Source organism: Solanum lycopersicum, chromosome 11 (assembly GCF_036512215.1).
Source record: "Solanum lycopersicum chromosome 11, SLM_r2.1".
Classification (NCBI taxonomy): domain Eukaryota; kingdom Viridiplantae; phylum Streptophyta; class Magnoliopsida; order Solanales; family Solanaceae; genus Solanum; species Solanum lycopersicum.
In genome coordinates, this window is record NC_090810.1 from 36350860 (window position 1) to 36372865 (window position 22006).

Below are 22006 nucleotides of genomic sequence, written 5' to 3' on the forward strand. Positions count from 1 at the left end.
TTGAGGTTAAAGTTTAGTCCATAAAGACGAGGGCAAAATAGAGCCAAAAGGTTGATGTTGAGGGCGTCTTAGGCCCGAAAGGTAGAAGAAGTGTAATTTTGTATCAATCCACATAGTTGAGGGGTATTTTAGGTTTTTTTTCGTTTTATAATTGATGGTGCTAAATTCAAATGTTTTGAAGCTAATGATTAGCTCCAAATCAAGCCCCAACAAGAAAGAACCAAATTTTAAAAATTAAAATCAATTCTAAAACCCAGGTAATGTTATTCTTCAAAACTTCTATTACAAATCTTTTCTAACGCACAATACCAACTGAATTCAATCACTAATGAACAATGTGAAGATATGACACCTCGACCTAACTCAACTTGAAAAACTTGCTCATGAGGGCAGGAAGTACAAGTCCATATAAACAAACATCTGTCCATTACCCTACCAATAAACATCTGTCCATTACCCTACCAATCTGAGACTCTAACCAACTCTAAACCCCACCTTCTTTACAGCCCAACTCAATTGGAGCATGGAGTGGGAGCCTAAATGGGGATGGACCTAACTTAGATACCATACACCTAGACCTAACTAAATCCTAAAAGTTGGCTCATGAGTGAAGGATTGTCCAAGTTTATATATGTAGACCTCTAGTTCATTGGGACTCCTTACTCTAACAAACAGAAAATATTTTTAGCTTTTACTCTTGAAAAAAACACTCCAATGCAACCATCAAACATGACGTCTTTTAGTCACATCTTTATAATCCTTCATCCATGTTTTTTCTCAATGAAATGGGAGGGAGTTGAAAATCAAGCAACTGATATTTACTTCTTTCTCTTTCACTGAAATTGGACGGAGAAGTGTAAAGAGACAATTTGTGTTTATTAAGTTTGAGGGATTTAAATTGGAAGTGGGTTAAATTAATGGTCGCAGGTTATCTAGGATCGAAGAGGTCTATTTTAATTTGAGTTGGCCTTCCATTTTCAAGCCTCCGTGATGAGTTGATATTTTACCAACTTATTGGACTCAAATTCATAAATTATTGCTATGTTTTAATGTTAATTAAGGAAATTTTAGGCCCTAGTTCTCTTGTATGCAGACATTCCTTGGCAAAATCAAGTTTGGTGGATTTTGAAGCTTAAAGTTACTGAAGCACACCGGCGAGGAACTGGCGTCTTGCCAGCTAAATGCCAGCTTGACTAGGGCAAAGCATCCTCAATATTGGCGCCTCAATTGACGTGGTACAATGCTTAATTAGCATCTTGCTAATCCCAATGCAGATGCTCCTATGAGAACTCAAGGTAAAAGCAGCGAAGCGACTGACACTCTAGATAGGCATTCCGCCGGTCCAGCGCAAGCTCGAAGACGGAAGCTGAAGGTAAACACCATAATTAGAGAATTTAGTGCTTCATTTGGGAGGTGTCAAGGATAGTGTTAGAATAGGAATAAGTATTTCTTACTTAGAATAAGAATTAGAATAGGAATAAGAATAGGAATTCTAGTTGGAAAAGGTTTCCAATGTAGTGTCTATAAATAGGGTCTTCATGTAACAATTTAGATACGCAATTCAATAATATTTTCTCCAATATTTCTCACATGGTATCGAAGCAATTGTGAGAAAAAAAAATTATAATTTCCCGGTAACCTAGTTGCTGTCTGGATAATTATTATTTTCCGTCACTGTTTTCATAAATTGACACCACCACTAGCTGCGAAATTTCTCGGCGAGCAAAAGCCAGTCATCCCCACCGGAAACCAGTGCTACACACACTGTCACGCGCCTCCGGTAGGATTTTCGCCGGCGAACTGTCAGCCCCACGCGCCGGCGCGTGTGACTTTTTCCAGCCAGTTTTTTCAACAATTTTTTTCTATTTGAGTCGCCTCTTCATTCCGAGGATGATTATGTAATTTTTTTTCTGATTCCGACCAGATTCGATCGCCGGAATTAGGTTTCCGGTTATTTTCAGGCTGTTTTCGACTTTTTTTTCGAGATTTGAATTTTCCGACGATCAGATCTCAATAATCAAGATTTTGTTTTGTTCTCGAGACATATTTAGCATAATGTCTTTTGGATGTGATGTTTTTGGTTCTAAAAATATAGGGATTGGAAATTTTAGCCCTACAATCACTTCAGAACTTCTATTGGGAAGTTCAAACTATTTATCTTAGGCTTCGTCAGTTGAATTGTGGTGCAAGGGTCAAGGTGTGCACGATCACTTAACGAACAAGACTTATGTGGTAGATGTAAAGGCAAAGACTAGTGAGGAAGATGCAAAGGTCAAAGCACATTGGGAGAAAGTAGATGCTGAATTATGTAGTCTCTTACGGCTTTCGATTGATTCCAAATTGATGCCCTTGTTTTGCCCATTCCAAACGTGTTATACAGTTTGGGAAAAGGTGTGTGCTTTATACACTAATGACATCTCTCAATTCTATGATGTGATATCTCGATTGACCAACTTAAAGAAACAAGAATCCGATATGTCTACTTACTTGGGATAGGTACAGGTAGTCATGGAGGAATTCGACACGTTGACGCCAGTAACTACGGATGTGAAAAAACAACAAGAACATAGACAAACATTGTTTCTAGTTCTTACTCTTGCTGGACTTCCTCCTGATAATGATTCTCTGCGTGATCAGATTTTAGCTAGCCCTACAGTTCCTCTCTCTCGCCTCCTTCGTCTTGCGGCACCTCCTAGTCACAAAGTCATTTCATCACCCGCTGTTGACTCCTCTATTCTCGCATCTCAAACCTTTGAAAAGCGTACATATCAGTCAACGGAGAATCGGAGAGGGGGAAGACGTTTTGGGAAACCTCGATCCAAGTGTAGTCATTGTCATAAGTCTGGACACACTCGTGACACATTTCATATTTTGCACGGTCCACCACCCAGTTATGATCCTCTTGTTCTAAAGGAATATAATGAGTTCCTTCGAAATCGCGCAAGTAAACAGTCATCTCCACCAGTAGCATATGGTGCTTAACCTAATCAACCATCCAATAATGTTCATATTGCTCATATAGAATATGATGAGTTCCTTCAGTATCGTGCAAATAAGCAAACGTCTCCACAAGTAGTTTCAGTTGCACAACCTGATGTGTCTGTCAAGGGTAATTCTTTTGCTTGTGTGTCGCAATCTAGTACTGTTGGAACATGGTTCGTGGACTCTGGGGCTTCTGATCCTATTTCTGGTAACAAATCACTTTTATCCGATGCTGTTTATTCGCAATCTCTTCCAGCTATTACTTAAGCCAATGGGATCCAGACAAAACCAAAAGGGGTTGGAAACGCCAAACCCCTATCTTCTGTCACCCTAGACTCTGTTCTTTATGTTCCTGGTTCTCCTTTTAATCTAGCATCTGTTAGTCGTTTGACGGAATCCCTACATTGTAGCATAACCTTTTTCGATGATTTTTTTCTCATACAAGACCGCAGTACATGACAGATTATTGGAACAGGAAATGAATCACAAGGCCTTTACTATCTTACCTCTTCAAATTCCTTCACAGCATGCTCCGTTACAGATTCCCAGATCTAATTCACAAACGTCTGGGACATCCGAGTCTATCCAAACTGCAAAAGATGGTGCCTAGTTTGTCTAGTTTATCTACATTAGATTGTGAGTCGTGTCAACTTGGGAAACACACTCGTGCTACGTTTTCTCGTAGTACTGAGGGTCGTTCAGAGGCTATTTTTCATTAGTTCATTCTGATATTTGGGGTCCTAGTAGAGTCAGTTCCACCTTAGAATTTCGTTATTTTGTTTGTTTCATTGATGATTATTCAAGATGTACTCAGGTTTTTTTTTAATGAAAGATCGTTCTGAGTTATTTTCTATTTTCAAAAGTTTCTATGTTGAAATACAAAATCAGTTTGGTGTTTCTATTCGTACTTTCCGTAGTGCTAATGCCTTAGAATACTTATTATCCCAATTTCAGCAATTTATGTCTTACCACGAAATCATTCACCAAACATCTTATCCATACACTCCTCAACAAAATAATGTCGCAGAAAGAAAGAATAGGCATCTCATAGAGACAACTCGCACTCTCCTCATTGAATCCCATGTTCCGCTGCGTTGTTGGGGTGATGTAGTCCTTTAAGCTTGTTATTTAATTAACAGAACGCCCTCTTCGTCTATTCAGAATCAAGTTCCACATTCCATATTGTCTCCTCAATCACATCTCTATCCTATTCCTCCTTGTGTCTTTGGGAGCACATGCTTTGTTCATAATTTAGCCCCATGGAAAGATAAATTACCCCCTCGTGCCCTCAAATGTGTCTTTCTAGGTTACTCTAGACTTCAAAAAGGGTATCGTTGTTATTCACATGATCTTCATCGTTACGTTATGTTCGCTGATGTTACATTTTTTGAGTCTCAGCCTTACTATACATCTTCTGATCATACTGATGTCTCTATGGTCTTACCCATACCTCAAGTTTTACCAGTGCCAACCTTTGATGGATCTACAGTTATGTCTACATCTCCAGTTGCAGTGCCACCACTACTAAGTTATCATCGCCGTCCATGTCCAACCCTAGTCCCAGATGATTCATGTCATGCGCCAGACCCTGCTCCTACTACGGACTTGCCTCTACCTAGCCCACCGCTTGCACTTCAAAAAGGTATACAATCTACTCGAAATACTAACCCGTATTATACCTTCTTAAGTTATCATCGTCTATCATCACCCCATTATGCCTTTGTGTCGTCTTTGTCCTCTGTTTCCATTCCTAAGACTACAGGTGAAGCACTTTCTCATTCTGGATGGAGGCAGGCTATGGTTGGTGAGATGTCTGCTTTACATAAGAGTGGTACTTGGGAGCTTGTCTTCCTTCCTGCAAGTTGATATACTGTTGGTTGTCGTTGGATTTATGCAGTCAAAATTGGTCCAGATGGTTAGGTTGATCGACTTAAGGTTCACCTTGTCGCCAAAGGGTATACTCAGATATTTGGGCTAGATTATAGTGACACTTTCGCTCCTGTGTCTAAAATAGCATTTGTTCGTCTTTTTCCATCTATGGCTGTCGTTCGTCATTGGTCTCTTTATCAGTTGGACATAAAGAATGTTGTTCTGCATGGTGATCTTGAGGAAGAAGTCTATATGGAGCAACCACCTAGTTTTGTTGCTCTAGGGGAGTCTAGTAGCCTTGTATGTCGATTGTGTAGGTCACTCTATGGTCTGAAACAGTCTCCTCGAGCTTGGTTTAGGAAATTCAGCATAGTAATTCAAGAGTTCGGCATGACTCGTAGTGGAGCTGATCACTCTGTGTTTTATCGACATTCTGCACCAGGTCGATGTATCTATTTGGCTGTTTATGTTGATGATGTTGTTATCACCGGTAATAATCAAGATGGTATGACCGATTTAAAGCAACATATTTTTAAGCACTTTCAGACTAAAGACCTTGGCAAATTGAAGTATTTTCTAGGTATTGAGGTTGCTCAGTCTAGATCAGGCATTGTTATCTCTCAACGCAAGTATGCCTTAGACATACTTGAGGAGACAATAATGATGGGATGTAGACCTATTGACACTCCGATGGATCCGAATGTTAAACTTCTTCCGGGACAGGGGGAGCCACTTAGTAATCCTGAAAGGTATAGACAACTTGTTGATAAGTTGAATTATCTCACAGTGACTAGACCAGACATCTCTTTTCCCGTGAGTGTTGTAAGTCAGTTTATGACTTCCCCTTGTGATAGTCATTGGGAAGTAGTTGTTCGTAGTCTTCGATATATAAAGTCAGCCCCCGACAAAGGACTACTCTTTGAGGATCAAGGTCATGACCATATCATTGGATATACAGACGCTGATTGGACAGGATCACCCTCTGACAGACGTTCGACATTCGGATATTGTGTTTTAGTTGGAGGTAATTTGGTGTGGTGGAAGTGTAAGAAACAAAATGAGGTTGCTCGATCTAGTGCAGAATCAGAATATCGAGCAATGGCGACAGTAACTTGTGAGTTAGTTTGGCTCAAACAGTCACTGGGAGAACTAAAATTTGGCAAAATTGATCAGATGAAACTTATGTGTGATAATCAAGCGGCTCTTCATATCGCATCAAATCCAGTGTATCATGAAAGGACTAAGCACATTGAGATAGACTGTCACTTTGTCAGAGAAAAGATACTCTCACGAGATATTGTTACAAAATTTGTGAAGTCAAATGATCAGCTTGCAGATATGTTCACCAAGTCTCTCATGTCCTCGTATTAATTACATTTGTAACAAGCTAGGTGCATATGATTTGTATGCACCAGCTTGAGAGGGAGTGTTAGAATAGGAATAAGTATTTCTTACTTAGAATAGGAATTCTAGTTGGAAAAGGTTTCCAATGTAGTGTCTATAAATAGGGTCTTCATGTAACAATTTAGACACGCAATTCAATAATATTTTCTCCAATATTTCTCACAGATAGAATAGGGATTTGTTTAATTATGTACTTTTATCGTCTTTCCAGTTTGGGATAAGGGGAGACTTCTTTGTTGGATATTCATAGCGAATAATGAAGAACTTCTTTTAGCTAGTAGGGGAAAAAACTTCAAAGTTATATCACTCTGAGCTTGTGATTTAGATTTTGTGAATCACATTAGCTTTTATGAGCAGCTAAGTCCTTAACTAGGGGTATGTATGCGCTAGACGAGGGTGTAAAACCCCAAATGAGTATTTGATTAATCGACTCAGATTGATTTTATGGAATGGATCTATGATTGTCTTGAAGTTTTAATCTAAAAATCAGTGGTTGTAAACATTGATTAGCTCTTTAACACTGTTTTGGCTTGAGAAGGCAAAACGGAGTTGGATAAGACTCAAAAACAAGGACTTGTTGAAATTACTCCATGGATTTGAGCTCGGGATGGGATATCCGAGTAATTTTCCATTTAATGATAGGAGCTAGGGATAGTCTATCTACTAAAACAATGTTTGGTGTTTTAAAAAAAGGTCTTGGAGCTTGAGAGAATCCAAGGAACAGATGTTTGATAGTCCGAGAGAATATCGAATGTAGCCTAGACCAAATGTTATCCATGTATCAATCAATTTGATTGTGATTAATCTTTGCCTATTTGAGTTGAAACCCTAATCGTTATGCACACACCACTAGACTTTTCAAAACTTCTTGAGAAATGTAACTTGTATTATAAACAAAAGAACTCACAAGGAGTATTCTAGTAATACTTACATCCAAAAGTTGCTAAAGGAAAAGAACTCCTATGGAGGTCAAAAGAACTCTAAAATACTAGAAATATCCTCTAGTCTTTTCCAAACTTGGTAGATCATATTTGCGTTGATTTCCCGTTTGTTACTTGATATTGGTGAATTTTAGTTGTTACTAACCCCGCCCCTATTTTATATATGAGTGTTGAGAATTCAATTTGCTAGTATGTTTTGAGTTGTGAAATCAATTGAAGAAAATCCTTGGTGGTTTGACCCCGGCCTTTAAAGTTGTGAATTGTTCTGCATGCGGCCGCCTATGCCCTAAAAAATTGGACAAATTGGAGCTTTTATCAATCCACATGTCCAGTCCGTCAAGTTAGGGTTTGATATGAAACTTTGTTTGACGGTAAGGGCTCATATAGCCAAATAGTATAACGGGTGACTAGTTTAAGCAAAAGAAAATAGTTGATGGGTATATCTGACCTTTCCTGCTGAAACATCATAGCCTAAATGAAGCTAGACTATATTCTTTATTTTTATATTTCCATTTTCTTTGACAAGGTGTTACATGGAAATTGTCGACGAAAAAGGAGGATCACTAAGTCCCAGAAAAATGCAACTTTTACCTTCCATTGATAACGCGGTATGGACCATGAAGTGGTTTAACCTCTCAGCTTCTCTTCGTTGTTCCTCTTTGGTAGGATCAAATAGAACTACTACGTGGAAATTTCCATCACCAGCATGAGCAATGACGGTGCTGTTAAAAAAAGAGAGGCAATGAGCATTATATATTATACAAACTCATATTCGTAAGGTTAATAGTGCCCAATGCATTGAGTACAATAATTGTGTGCATACAAAACATACCACGTTAAAGGAGAAGCATCCAGCTCCTGTTTTGATCTTGAAATTAGTTCAGCAAGATGTGACAAGGGTACACACACGTCCTGTAACAAAACTAAGTGTGCTCATTAAAATGAAATAAAACAAAAAAAAGAAAATGTTAACAGGTTAAGAAGCATATAGATATTAAAATCTTCGCATAAATGAGAAAAACCTTATTAATAATGCTTATGAGTTGGGAATTTAACTGGAACAAAAAGAAGAATATTTGCAGAAATGAGAAATAATATATCATGTCCGATTTTTAAGTGTTTCTAGGTTGGGGTTTAAGTGAAAGAAACAACATAACAGAATGCTAGTTTTACCCTCAGTTACTTATTGCTAAAATCAATATCCATTTGCAGCACCCTAGCATGGTTCAAGGAGCTCCTTTTCAGTCCAAATAATCATGTACAAGAACCAACTTCCATCACTCTAATCCGGTGTTTAATTATCGGCCCAGCACTCAAAGCAATAAAGACCAATAAGCTCCAGAAACATGGATGCAGAACGACCAATGGACCAATATGTTCCAAGAGAATGGAGGTTCTGGTGCTCTGCAACAGAATTATAGGCACGCCCTGAAATACTATGGCAGAATGCTTTTCCAAATATTTATAGGCCCCAAGACGCCATCCTAGTTCTTTTCTAGGATTTTTTCCCGATTTCAGGAACATATATTTTTTATCATTTGATTACTGAGAAATCTGAGGCCAGTACACAGTGTTAAACTAGGTGGTAATACACCCCCCACCTCTGGCCCCAACCAATACCTCTCTCCACTTAAATACCAAGCTTTTGTTTGGACCTGCGTTCGAACCCATGACGTGCGCCTAACCCAAACATCATGCGATGTGCTCTTACTACTAGACCAAAGCTCTCAGGGCTTCCAAAAATATCTAATTATAAAATGTCATCTAAAATTAGCTCAATTACTAAAGGGTGAGTATCAATTCCGCTCTGAACCCGAATCGTAGAACTCGGACATGATAGATTTCTCATCTCAGGTTAATCAATTCAATGATCGGTTTTTTTTTTCTCAATATGATTCTTAAAAGCGAATCTAGAGGTAGCAACAACACCAAGCTCCTAGTTGTCCTATATTCAGCAATACTTGTCTTCTTCCCCTCATTTTTGGGCAGAGATGAGGGATTTGGGGGGAAAACAAAAAAATCTTAATTTAAATACCTACATATGAATAAGACACACTTAACAAATGAAAGTAAGAAGGCAAATTCAAACACATAAATAATGTAGATGGAGAATATTTTAGTCTAATTTAACAGTAGAAACAAACCGTTATCATTGCCTCGAACTTAGGTTTCATTGCAAAGCATGCCCAAAGTGCTTCCTTTCTTATCTACACAGATAAGAAGCCACTCGATTAGCAAATATCGTAGAAGGACCAGTTACTAACTATTCAAAAGTTGGCTTCTATACAAAATGGAATCACATTTTCACTGAAGTCACTTAGTTGCTATGAGCTCCATAACATAAAATCCAAGTCAAATGGGATTTGAAGGGAAATTTCTCAGCATGGACGAGATGATGGTTGCATTTTAAAGAAGTTTCTCCTCACATTTAGGGATAAACATCTAATGAATAAGATGTGAAATCACAATAAGCAATAGGATACTTTTTATATTGGAACAAATATTTCAAAAGTCAATTTTGGTTCAGCTGTTTCAATGTTTCTGGTCATGAGGTGTTTACGTAGGAATTGGAGTTCTGATCATGCTGATGGCAGCCAAATGAAGGAAGACTTTCAAGAGTAAGACTGAGCTCAAAAAAGGTACTTCTTACAAATTTTCGACAGATATGATCATAATTGTATCTATCAAGAACTGACACCAGGCATACCTTATTTTGAAGAATATGCTGCAGTAAAAATGTATCAAATGAAATTAAGCAATTGTCTAACTACAGTTCTCAAAGACTCCTATTAAAAGAATGAACGCCTTCCTTTGCAGAAACTTACATATTACAGTTTCTTGCAACAGAGAAGAACATATAACTACTACTCAAAGTGCATCTTTTCTTGTTCTGGAAAAAGGGTGATCAATCAAAAATGTTGCTCCTCTTTATTCAAAATACCGAAGGGGTGAGATTATCATGTCACATGAAGCTATTGTGGGGAACTCATAATTCATAACGACATAAATGAGTCGCACCGAGTATAAGGGAAATACCTATTCACCTTCCCATCACGAAACTAGAAAATTACAATTGTAGAAGAAAATCAATTAAGGCATTCTATCTTTCCTAATTTACATTCCCTTATCTATTTTTGTCAATATTATCTTCCCTATTTCCTAATTCATTTTTTTTCTCATTTTCAATAATTGAACTAGAAAATTACAGTAGTACAGTTGTATTGAGTAGTATATATTTCCCTCCTCATTTCATGGTACCATTTTGGTGCTGAAAAACATATAGGAAAGATTTAAGAACTGCAATTACCGATAAGTATGCAATCACTTGGCTATTTTGCTGCAGAATTTGCATGTTCAATCTACGAGAAGCCTTGTCATTGTTTAAAAGTTCCCATCTTACCAGCTAGAAGTTGGAAAACTTTTTCTTATTAGGGAAAAGGGGAAAATATACCCCTCAACTATGTGATTTAGAGTGGATACACCCCTAAATAAGAAAGTGGTGTATATATACCCTCGCCATTCAACAAAGGGAGCATATTTACCCTTTACATTAACAGATTGAATTTTAAAAATTCTAAAACTAATTTTTTAATTTAAAAAATGTCATGCAACTTCAAAAATTACCTAACTCGTTTTCTTTTCCACTCTAGACCCAGTCCAGACCCAACCCAACTAAAATGAAACTGAACCTCTCTTATTCAGACCCGACTCAAACCCATTTTATGATTGAGTAGAAGAGGGATGGGGTTTTTTCCTTTATTTGAGTTGGGTCTGGAGGGGGAAAAAATGGGTGATGTAATGTTTTGAAGCACGTGACATTTTTAGTATTTAAAACCTGTTTTAGGATATATTTTTTTTGTTGATTCAGTAAATAAAGGTCTGTTAATGAAAAGGATAAATATGCACCATTTGTTAGATAACTGAGATATATATATGCACCACTACTTTAACGAGGGGTATGTTCGCTCTAAATCGCTAAGTTGATGGGTATAGTTGTCCCTTTTTCCATTTCCTATGATGAGAAAATTATACTAAAATCATTTAGTTGCTTAAGTAGTAAACAAGCTTTCCTTGTGCTAGTATATTTTCTTTTATGCAACATAGCATGAGACCAGTAATCTGAAAAGGTTTCTATACTTATCTCAATTTTTGGCACTCGAGGACTAGGATTTTCATAGAAGTTACCACTGTTAGCTACAATGGTCAATAAACTTGATATATCATTACTACTCCCTCATTTTATAGGATCTAGATAGACAGAACTAAAGCCTGAAGGGTTTGCCCCCAAGGCCTAGCTTGAGTGGCAAAAGGTGGAGGATTTGTGACTTAGGTCGCAGGTTCAAGCCCCACACCATGCAAAGTGAAGCCCGGTATTTAAATGGAGAAGGGTAGAGGGGCGGACCCATTATCCACCGAGTTTAGAAGGTCGTGATTGGTCCAAAGGGCCGCGGATCACATACGGATTTCTCGGTTATAAAAATAAAAAGAACTAAAGCCTAAAGAAAAACGGCAGTTTTATGAAGAAATATTGAATAGAAACATAATCAAGAAAATATAATATTGAACAAACAGAACTAGGATTATAGAGTACCTTCCAGAGTTCCTTTTTCTCTTCAGGATCTTCAGCGAAAACAAAATCAGAACCATAGTGCTCAGAAGCTATCTTCTGAACAATTTGTGTTTGCTCACGTGCATATGCCTCTGATAGATAACAGCACAGAAGTGAGGATATATACAGTTAAACAATATGGCCTCTGTATAGTTAGTATTGACTATATCCCTTCCCTAGACAAAACACCATGCCCCCAAGAAAAACATCATTTAAGTTCAATGAAGTGTTCTCAGAGTGCATATCGTAGTAGCTTATGAAGCACGCATGAAAAGGGTCAGATGGAAGCTCAACACTCTGCAGCTGAGCTATAATCCCTACCCCATCTAAAGACAGAATAAGGCAATCATCCTAATCTACTGAAAGGAACTTTTTGTCAGAACTACAGTTAATCCATATGCACTCCTATATTCTAAGCTATCTGAATTGTTCTTCTCACTTACTATTCTAGGAAAGGGGCTTGATTTTTCACCTATAATGGTCATCTATTCAAACCAATCTGTCACATTACAGAAACGGTACAACGAACTTGTTCAACCGGAATTATAAATCAACAAACTTCAAATTGTACAAAACTGAATTTCAAATCACTTGTCTGAATGAAGGGTATGATTAGTGAGTACCTAGAAATTGTTAAGCAAATCTCCATCAAAATAAAATCTCCATACTGTAGTAAATGTATTTTTCAAAAAACACATGGTAAATGAAAAATAAAGGCAACATACATGTTAAAGCTTTTTGTATCAACTATTAGTCTCATTAGTACATAAATCTGGCTTTAGGAAACTAAAGATAGTATTGTAGACAGAAAGGCAAGTGTTATTCTAAGAGAGAGATAGAGTGGAGGAGGAGACGAGCAGTGGAGGAAAGCGTGGAATGGAAATGGAAGAGAGCATACGAGTGAGAAAACAGGGAAACACTGTCCGAGTTCAACTGAAAGAGATATCTCAAAGACCATGCTGGAGAGAGAGAGAGGAGATAAATGGTTTGACAAGGGAGCTTCAATCATCATGGCCAAAACAAAACTGAATAAAAGGGCTAGTAACTGACACCTCCCGGTGCATCATTATACATGTGCTAAAAGCATGACTATCATCATTTGGACTTGGATTTGAAATAGAAATTCATTGATTTGGTTGCCTAGCCAAACAAGTAGGAGTAATTTGGACTTAAGGATGTGAAAACCAGACGGCCGTTAGTCATTATCAAAATATAAACCCGACGGCCGCTAGTCATTATCAAAATAATCAATAGAACTATAGATGCAAGCAAATTCTCATTTATGAAGTATAAAGAGAAAATAGTAAAGGGTATCTAATTGCCCTTAAAGTATGTGAAATTCACCATATTTTCCCTCCGTTAATAGTTTGGCCCAATTATGCCCGTCACTACTTTATTGGGCCAAAATGCCCTTATTCACACAGAATTTAATCGAGGACATATTTGAACCTACATGCATACTATAAGGGCATATTTGGTCCAATTGTAGTTCCTAAAACTTGTAAAGTTGCATTTGTGAAGAAACTTGATTGAATTGTAATGAATTTTCTCACCAATTGAGGCATCAGATAGAGCACATTCTGAGCCATTTTAAAGCAACTTAACATGTCATTTTGTACAACTTAAATTAAAAGTTCTAGGTAAGGATGCAACAACCATAATGTCACAACATAAGAAAATTAATTGCATTGATTCAAACCACAAAATATCTTTACCTGTGCCTACAAATTCAAACATCAAAGTTGGAATCTCTGGCAATTTTTTATCATTTGCAAGATTGATTGCTCTAATTTGAACTTCATCCAAGAGCTCCACTCTTGACACCTAATGTGCATTGGAAAAAAGTAATTACTTTGGAAAATTATGGTTTCTGCTTTGAATTTTTCAACAGGTAAATTGAGAGCCCCTCATTACTAAGCAATAGAAAATGAACACGTACACAAACTCACCAAGTGAAATTATCAGTTCATGCATACATATGAATGAATGAAAAGAAAATAAAGATTCAAAAAGCATTAACTTATTTGGTATCCTTTTGAGATGTGAATGAACAGAAGTTCTTACACACAGACAATAATTAGGGACATCTTATACAAGAGTATAATTAGGTTATTACCTATATGCTCCGTCAAGGTATAGGGCGGCAATGTGAGCAAGACGTTGCATCATCAAGATGCCCATAGTGATGGTTGTCTATTAGAGAAACTGCCCAATAAATGTAAAGTATTTCATTTTAGTGTTTTGAAACTTCATGTTCATGGTTTACTTCAGTTAGTTATTTTCTGTCTTTCATTCCGTTCAGCTACTTGTTTCATTAGTCTTTATTACATATTGTACATTTCATGTACTTAAGTCATTCAACGCTACATCATTTCATGATGCAGATAGAGGTATCACGATCATCAATGGGTGTTCCGTTGAGATCATCCGTTCGTCAGCTTTTGGTGAGACCTCCTTGTTTTCGGAAGACTCCAAGTCTTATTGTTTTGGTAGTATGATTTAAGGTAATCGTGGGTCTTGTCCAAACACCTTCAAACAGTAAAGGCTACATGAATAGACAGAGTTAGAAAGATTATTTCAGTTTCCTAATCAGACATTTGATTTATTCTATCATTTATATTTAAAGTCAGTATCGTCAGACAGTTTATGAGATTTAGTCGTTTTGTTAAAGTTCATTAAAATTTCAGCTTCTTATGCATGTGTTTAGTCTTTCGCTACGTCGTCAGTCACGTCAAGGATTCACTTAAGGCCCAACAAAGGTTTCCGAGGGCTAGCTACATGTCGGGTCTATGCTCGGGGCGTGATACAACATTTCCTTAATATTGAGGAATACAACATTACTATTTTCAAAAAGAATTACCCCATTAGCAGACCCAAAGAAATATGTCCCTTAAGCCTCTACTCCTTAAGAAAAAAAGATATTGCACCTTACCTTTGCCTTGGAAGGTCTATCTATTTGGATCAAAGTATCTCAACATAGGTTATGCTACTCAGTTGATATACATGCTTCTATACTTCACAACTAACATGACCAAATAAAGGCCCTTATGCATGAACCTAGTTTATATCTACTACTAATAGTATCCTCAGACCCTAGTGGCATGAAAGAAAATACACCTTCTGTGCCTAGATTATAGAAGGCTCATAGAAAACATACCCCTTTTTTGTTTCTAAAGGTAATATATTTGTATATTTATATCTAGACTACACAAAATTTGTGGAGTCACCCACAATTACAGAGGATGCAGAAGAAAACACTTGATCCTTTGTCCTCTGACAAGGATTCTAAAACATCACAATAGATTCACGATCGTCTAATACTTTCCCTTACACCACAAATAGAAAAGAACTAACACATCATTTTTCTCTTCTGAATATGACAGGATTTATCTTCAAGGCATCTTAGATTTTTCTCTTCCAAAATTGTCTAACCAAATGCAACCTGGGACAATCTTCCATCTCTATTTCTAATCCAATTACCTTCTCTATTCCAACATGCTAGAACTTCAAGTATTCTTCTTAGCATAGCCCACATAATACCCCTTAAGTTGAAGATTTTCAATAACTGCAGAGTCAATTTATGGTGCTAGAAGAGATGCTTAATTTTCATTTGCCTCTGCCTCTTCTTCATACAAGTTGCATCTAGAATAGTTGTTACCCTCTTTTAGTTAGATTATCCAGTGTCAGAACTGCCTCTTTTCCAATATCCATGTAAAGCAGGCAACTTTAGAAGGAATTTTAACTTTCCGAATCAACTTCATAACTAGCATGTAATATGGTTGTGTTTGAAAGGTTGAATTCCTTATAAATTGATTTAACAGAACTCTCCTTGCTTATTCCCTTGCCAAGTCATACAGTCAACAAAATTGAAGCCTTCTTCATTGTTAAAACTCTGTTGGTCGGTCTATCTCTCAATTATTATCTTCTGAAGATAAAGTTCCATCCTTGATTATTCCATACCTCTCCTATTGTTGCTTCTCGTAATTGAGCCCTGAGTTATCAAAGGCGCGCTTTAAGCGCGCTTAAGCCCTGAAGCGAGGCTCAAAACATGTTGAGCGTTTCGCCTCGCTTTTATGTGCGCTTCAGTGTCGTCATCAAGGTTCTAAGACAAACTTTTCACTTCTAATGAGGCTCATATTAAGAAGTGACAACTAATATTTCACTTTATCATAAATTTTTTTCAATTTCTTTGGACATAAATTGGTCATGCATGTATATAATTTTTAGTCATGGACTAAACATATATATTTGTATTTTTTTCTCCCTTTGTGCCTTTTTCATTAAATCCCACGCTTTATTTGCACTTTGCGCTTAAAGCCCCCACAAACCTTAAGAACTTTTTTGCGCTTTTCGCCTTTGATAACACTTCATTTGAGCCATTATGAATGTATGGAAAAAGTTATTTCAGAGGTCCTTGACCAAACCAATTATCCTCCCAAAAGGATATCTTTGTAACACCCGTAGCCAAAATAGACCAAAAATCAGTTTTTTTCAGAAAAATTTGCAGGTGCAACCAACGGTTGCATCGACGGTCCGTCCTGCACAACCATCGATGGGATCAGAAACTTCCAAAAATTCAGCCGGGAAAAATTGGCTAAGTCTTGATCGACAGACGGACTGACGGTCTGTAGGTCAGACGACGGTCCATAGTCCGTGACATCGATCGAGTCCCCCATTCAACCACTCTTTGACAAGAGCTACGGATGACCAGCACGGTCCGTAGGTCTAACCGTAGATGGAAAATTTGCAGACAAGTTAAGGGGAAATGCAGTTGGGTCAACTTCAAATGGGCATAACTCTTAGCACAAAATGGATTAGGTGTCCCATGACCTACCCACAAATAGATAACTGAAATTAGTTTTTATAGCCACCGACCTTGCTAAAATTTGACCTCCGAGTAAAACGTTATGCCCATTTTAGTAAAGGCATGTCGAACTGGCCCTGACGACGGACCCAACGACAATGCGTTGGGCAGACGACGGACCGTCAGTCCTGGCCGTCGTTTGGCCCGACAGCAACTTTCCCAGGGGTCTTTTTGACCTTTCCCACTTCGTTTAAACCCTAAGTTACGTCGTTTTGACCCTAAATCATCAGATTTTAATTAGTTTAAGCCTAGAAACATAATTAAAACATATCCAAAACAAATCATTAAATCAAAACCTAGAAAATTAGAAGCAAGAGAGGAGAAAAAGCTCAAGAACCCTAGTTCAAGAACGCCACAAGCTCCAGCAGTTCCCGCCCCAAAACTTAAGTATTTTTATGTGGATTTCATCACCGGTATGTGGAATTTCACTAGTGGGTTCCTTTCACCCATTGGGTCCCTAGCTTTCAGTCAGATTCTTGATTCTCATATCATGCTTAGACCTAGGGTTTCTAGAACTTTTATAGAACTTCATGAATTTATTAAATATATATTCCCAATCAGATTATCATGTTATTACTCAGATTATAGCATGAATTTCAGAACCCTAGCTTTGTATTTCTTTTGTTCTTGAATTACACATGCTAGGTCAAATATTTCAGACACTTCAGATATACATGTCTCAGTTATAAATGCATAATTACCAGAATAATTATTGCATTCTCAGTTTGCATGTTCAGGCTTGAGCTATCCAGTATTTACAGAAACTCAGACATAATTAGTAAATTTACAGAATTCATGGGTGTAGCATAATACCGAGTTGGACTAGGGTTCAGCGTACCCAAATAGTCCCAGAACTACGAGCCAAGTAGGTTGTAAGTCCCCTCTGTGGGCAATCAGTTTAGTGATCACGCCAGCATGCCTTTATACCTCTGGCAGGGTATATTGGGTCCTCTCTATGGGGCGTATACATCGGACTCCACATTTAGATCATGTGGTTTTATCATCGATTATTAGTAGCTCCCACAGATCAGTCAGACTCTCTGCATTAACCATTTATCAGTATATCCAGTATTCAGTTTCAGCATGTTATAAATTTGTCATCACATCCAGTTAGCTCAAAATTCAATTTATCATGTCAGATTATTATACTTGCTTTTATGCTTGTTCAGTTATGTTTTTCTCAGTATCCAAATCACGCATAGATTGATTTCCGATCTCCAGTACAACAGACTCAGTGGTGAGTCCTCATTCTCCGAGGACAACAATCATGAGTTTCATTTCAGTCTTTAGTCATTTAATTTCAGTTTTTGCTAGATTTAGCTGGGGCTTGTCCTAATATTTCTAGTCCAGTTTAGAGGCTATTTTCAGACATAGTAAGATTCAGCTTAGTATTGAGTTAATATTTTCATTGTATTAGACTCATTAGTTTTCATATATATCAATTTTAGCATATGGTATTCTCCATCTTTTCATAACAAGTTTTGATTTAGCTTCCGCATCAGTTTATTATCTTTAGTATGCTCATGATTATGCCAGCAAGGTTAGCTTGGGATCACTTGTGATTCTAAGTTTCGTGTCCGCGTCTCGGGGGTAGCTCGAGGTGTGACAATCTTCATGCCATTTCCTTGGCCAAACCAATTATCCTCCCAAAGGACATCTTCATGCCACTTCCCACACTGAACCTTGAGTTATTCATAAACTAAGGCCATAAGTTCTCAGTTGACTTTCAACGACTGACTCCATAAGGACCATTTACAGTTTTGGTTGTCCATTTTCCTTCCATGTCATACTTCTCCCTAATAACCTACTTCCATAATGATTATTCTTCTGCACCAAATCTCCATAACCACTTCATCATTGAACTTTGATTATGAATACCAACTTCTTGATTCCCAGTCCCCCTCCTCCTTACTAGTTGTAAGGGAGCTCCATTTAACAAAATGAACATTTTTGTTGTCACAGCTTCCTTCCCACAAAAAGTCTTTCATACAACATCTATTCTCTCCAATACATTTACAGGTGTGAAAATATGGCACATGTGCCTAACTCAACCCCAAAAGTTGGCTTATGAGGGGAGGATTGCACAAGTCCATAAAAGGAGAGCACCAGTCCATTCCCCAACCAATGTGGAACTTTTGCTCACTCTAACACCCCCCTTCACGTCCAGGCCCAACTGGGGCGTGGACCATGAGTCTAAAGGGGGATGAATCTAGCTCTAATACCATGTGAAAATATAGCACCTAGCCTAACTCAACCCAAAATCTAGCTCATAAGGGGAGAATTGCCCAAGTCTATATAAAGAGATTATAAATCCATTCCCCGACCAATGTTAGACTTTTACCCACTCTAACAATAGGTATTGGAAATACCGACATAATGCAGTTAGGCATAGCATCCAGTATAGAATTATCAAGACATTAATCTACTCTGCATTTTGCTTGTACTTGTCGACAATCAACAAACATTGCCCATCGTGCACAACTATCGTTTTTTTATGACAGCATCTGTGCATAACTATCTCTTTCTTTTCTCTAGAAATTTTACACGAAAAATCCATACAAATTTAGTTCGCTTGTATTTCACTCATATTAATTAAACTAGGCATAATTATATTTACATGCAATAAATTGCAAAGATGTTAATGCACTTAACGCCATACACAGAACATTATCATGAATATACATTAGGAGACTGGTCCAACAAACATCATGTAATTTAATTATCATAATTCTAATACATATTAGCTATTGAGTTCTAACCTGTATACCAGAATGCATTGTGGCTATAGCAACATCTGCTGCATCTTTAATTGTAGGAAAGTTGCACATAGCAACCTGTGCCAATATCATGTAAAAGAAGAGTTCAATAAAAAGCTTTTACAGGACAATATAAGAAAGCAGAACTCTCTCTATAATGGGGGTACATAGACCAGCCTAATAGCAAGACAAACATGAAATATATGATCAAGCTTCTAATTTAATGAAGATACACGATGTCATATGAAAAAATTTATTGCATCAATTTCTGAGAGACATTAAATAGATCAAAAGCAATAACTTCAAAAAATTTATTATTGAGAGATCACACCAATGAGGCCTAGTTTCTCTGAGAAGCCTGACACCACAAGAACCTCAAATTCTTGCAAGGCTCCATAGGAACAGGGCAGTGTGTATCTTATCAAGTTCTTTTATGTCTCAACAGCATCGGGGCATATGTAATTGAAGATCTCAAGAGAAGAGAGTATTCTTTGTATTTGTGGATGATTTTACATATAATGAGAATGGGTACTTATAAGTTCTCTGACTAAATAATGAAAGAATATTAACTAATCAATTTCAATTAATACTATATCAATCTACAATCAGTCTCTAACAATTTTCTCCTACAATTATGCTAGGAAACCAATATCAATCAACACTCCCCCTCAAGTTGGTACAAATGTGTCACACATGCCCAACTTGCAAACTAGAGTATGGACTATGAAAAGTCCATCTGTTGAGCCCTTTGGTAAACATCAGCTAGCTACTTTTTTGATGATATATGGAATAAACTCAAGACACTACGCATAATGTTTTCTTTGATGAAGAGTCTATCAATGTCAACATGCTTTGTTTGGTCATGTTGGCCTTGATTATGAGCTATACTGGTTGCAAACCTTGTTGTCACAATACAAGGAAAGTTTCCCTTTTTCGGACAATCTAAATTCTTTAGCTTTCATAACCACGATATTTCACAAACATCTTGGGTCTAAGTTCTATATTATGCCTCGCGCTTGATCTAGCAACTACACTTTGCTTCTTGCTTCTCCAAGTGACCAGATTTCCTTCTATGAGTGTAGAGTAACCGGATGTAGATTTTCTAAAGATCCAGCTCAACTACGCGTAAGTAAGGGCTTTTATTTGGAGGTGACCATGTCGAGAGAAAAGTAGACCTTTCCCTGGAGCGGACTTCAGATACCAGAAAATGTGAAAGACAGCTTGCACATGAGGATCTCCCGGATAATGCGTGAAACCACTCACGGTATGATTAAATAGGCTATGTCTAATCTAGAGTGAGAGATATATGAGTCTTCCAACCAACCTCTGATATCTCTCTTTATCAACTGTCTTTCCAACTCTGCTTTAGAGTTTCTGATTGATTTCAATGGCTGAAAATGCTGGCTTGCAACCTGTAACACCCCTCCCTCCCTTTGGAATGCTTAAATTAACCCATACCTTCATGGAAAGTCTAAGGATGATAATAAGTTAACAAGAATGTGGTAAGACATTCGGATTGTTCAATAGTCATAATTTAAGTTTAAATTAAAGCAAGTTATAAAATAATGGTCGGCAAAAGTTATTGCAAGCTACTTTCATAATCTTTCAGAAATATGGGTTAAATGTCTCAAAAGCTTTTTCCCAAAACATAAAGAGTCAGAGGGCCAATAACCTATAAAATTGAAGGTCTATGAGTCTACTTTCCAAAGCATTATATCTTTCGTCCATACAACTCCAGAATAGAGATACTCTAAAAAATATGTGGCCAGTGGGCCCCCTAGGTCGGTTGTAATTATATAACCGTTCTTCTTTTCTCATAATTTTTGTACAAAAACCAGTAAATTACATCCCAAATCAACCTCATATGCTTATGATCTTGGCTTAAGACTTTAACAGAAATTGCTCCATTCACAAGCTTGTCGTTTTGGTATAATTGTCTCTCTGAATATCCTGATATATCTTCGGGGTGTTGTGGTAGCGGAATAATGGCTCTATAGGGTGTTCATGGTGTTGTTTCGAGGGTGTATGTCGAGGTACGAGCGTTTTTTATTGGTTTTTAGCTACTTTACACCTCGGGTAGTATTTTATAGTGGAAACTTGTATTGATTGTCAGTCTTTCTAACTAATTCATATCGTTATTTGTTAACTAAGATTATCCCATGTTGTACAATCGTAGGGGCCAGGAAGAAGTATGATTGTGGTGTGAATTCGATGGGAAAAGGTATGTTAAGGCTAAACCTTTTTGCCAAATTTCCTCGTTTCCTCCTCGTATAGGTAATATAACTTGGTTTTTGTAATTAATTATTTATAGTATTCAAAGCCATAATAATTGTTGACTGAATTGGTTGTTGGAGTTAGATATATGTATATGCATACAGTTGGGTTTCCCGTTTTACAATTTGTCTTGTTTAGCTGCTACCTCATGTTAAAAGCATCGCAAGAATCTTCTCATATAAGTTGTCATTGATTAGTTGGCTATTGATAGTTTGTTGCCTAGCCATGCCTCAAGGGCTTTGTAATTAGCTCTGTAGCTTTTCACGTTGATATTGGCAGCATAGCAATTAGTTTGGCATAAAGTTAT

The 22006-nt window shown here is 37.3% G+C and overlaps 1 protein-coding gene across 2 annotated transcripts in view; it reads right to left on the reverse strand.

Annotated features, from left to right (window-relative positions):
* LOC101260691 (D-lactate dehydrogenase [cytochrome], mitochondrial) overlaps positions 1-22006 on the reverse strand; it is a 43239-nt gene that overhangs the window by 3860 nt on the left and 17373 nt on the right. For both annotated transcript variants that reach the window (XM_004250729.5, XM_010314814.4), the window contains 6 exons: positions 19429-19503; positions 13521-13629; positions 11788-11897; positions 9341-9403; positions 8029-8108; positions 7788-7918 (listed from right to left, as the gene is read on the reverse strand). In XM_004250729.5, coding sequence (XP_004250777.2) covers positions 7788-7918; positions 8029-8108; positions 9341-9403; positions 11788-11897; positions 13521-13629; positions 19429-19503 — 568 coding nt within the window. The remainder of the gene's footprint in view (positions 1-7787; positions 7919-8028; positions 8109-9340; positions 9404-11787; positions 11898-13520; positions 13630-19428; positions 19504-22006) is intronic.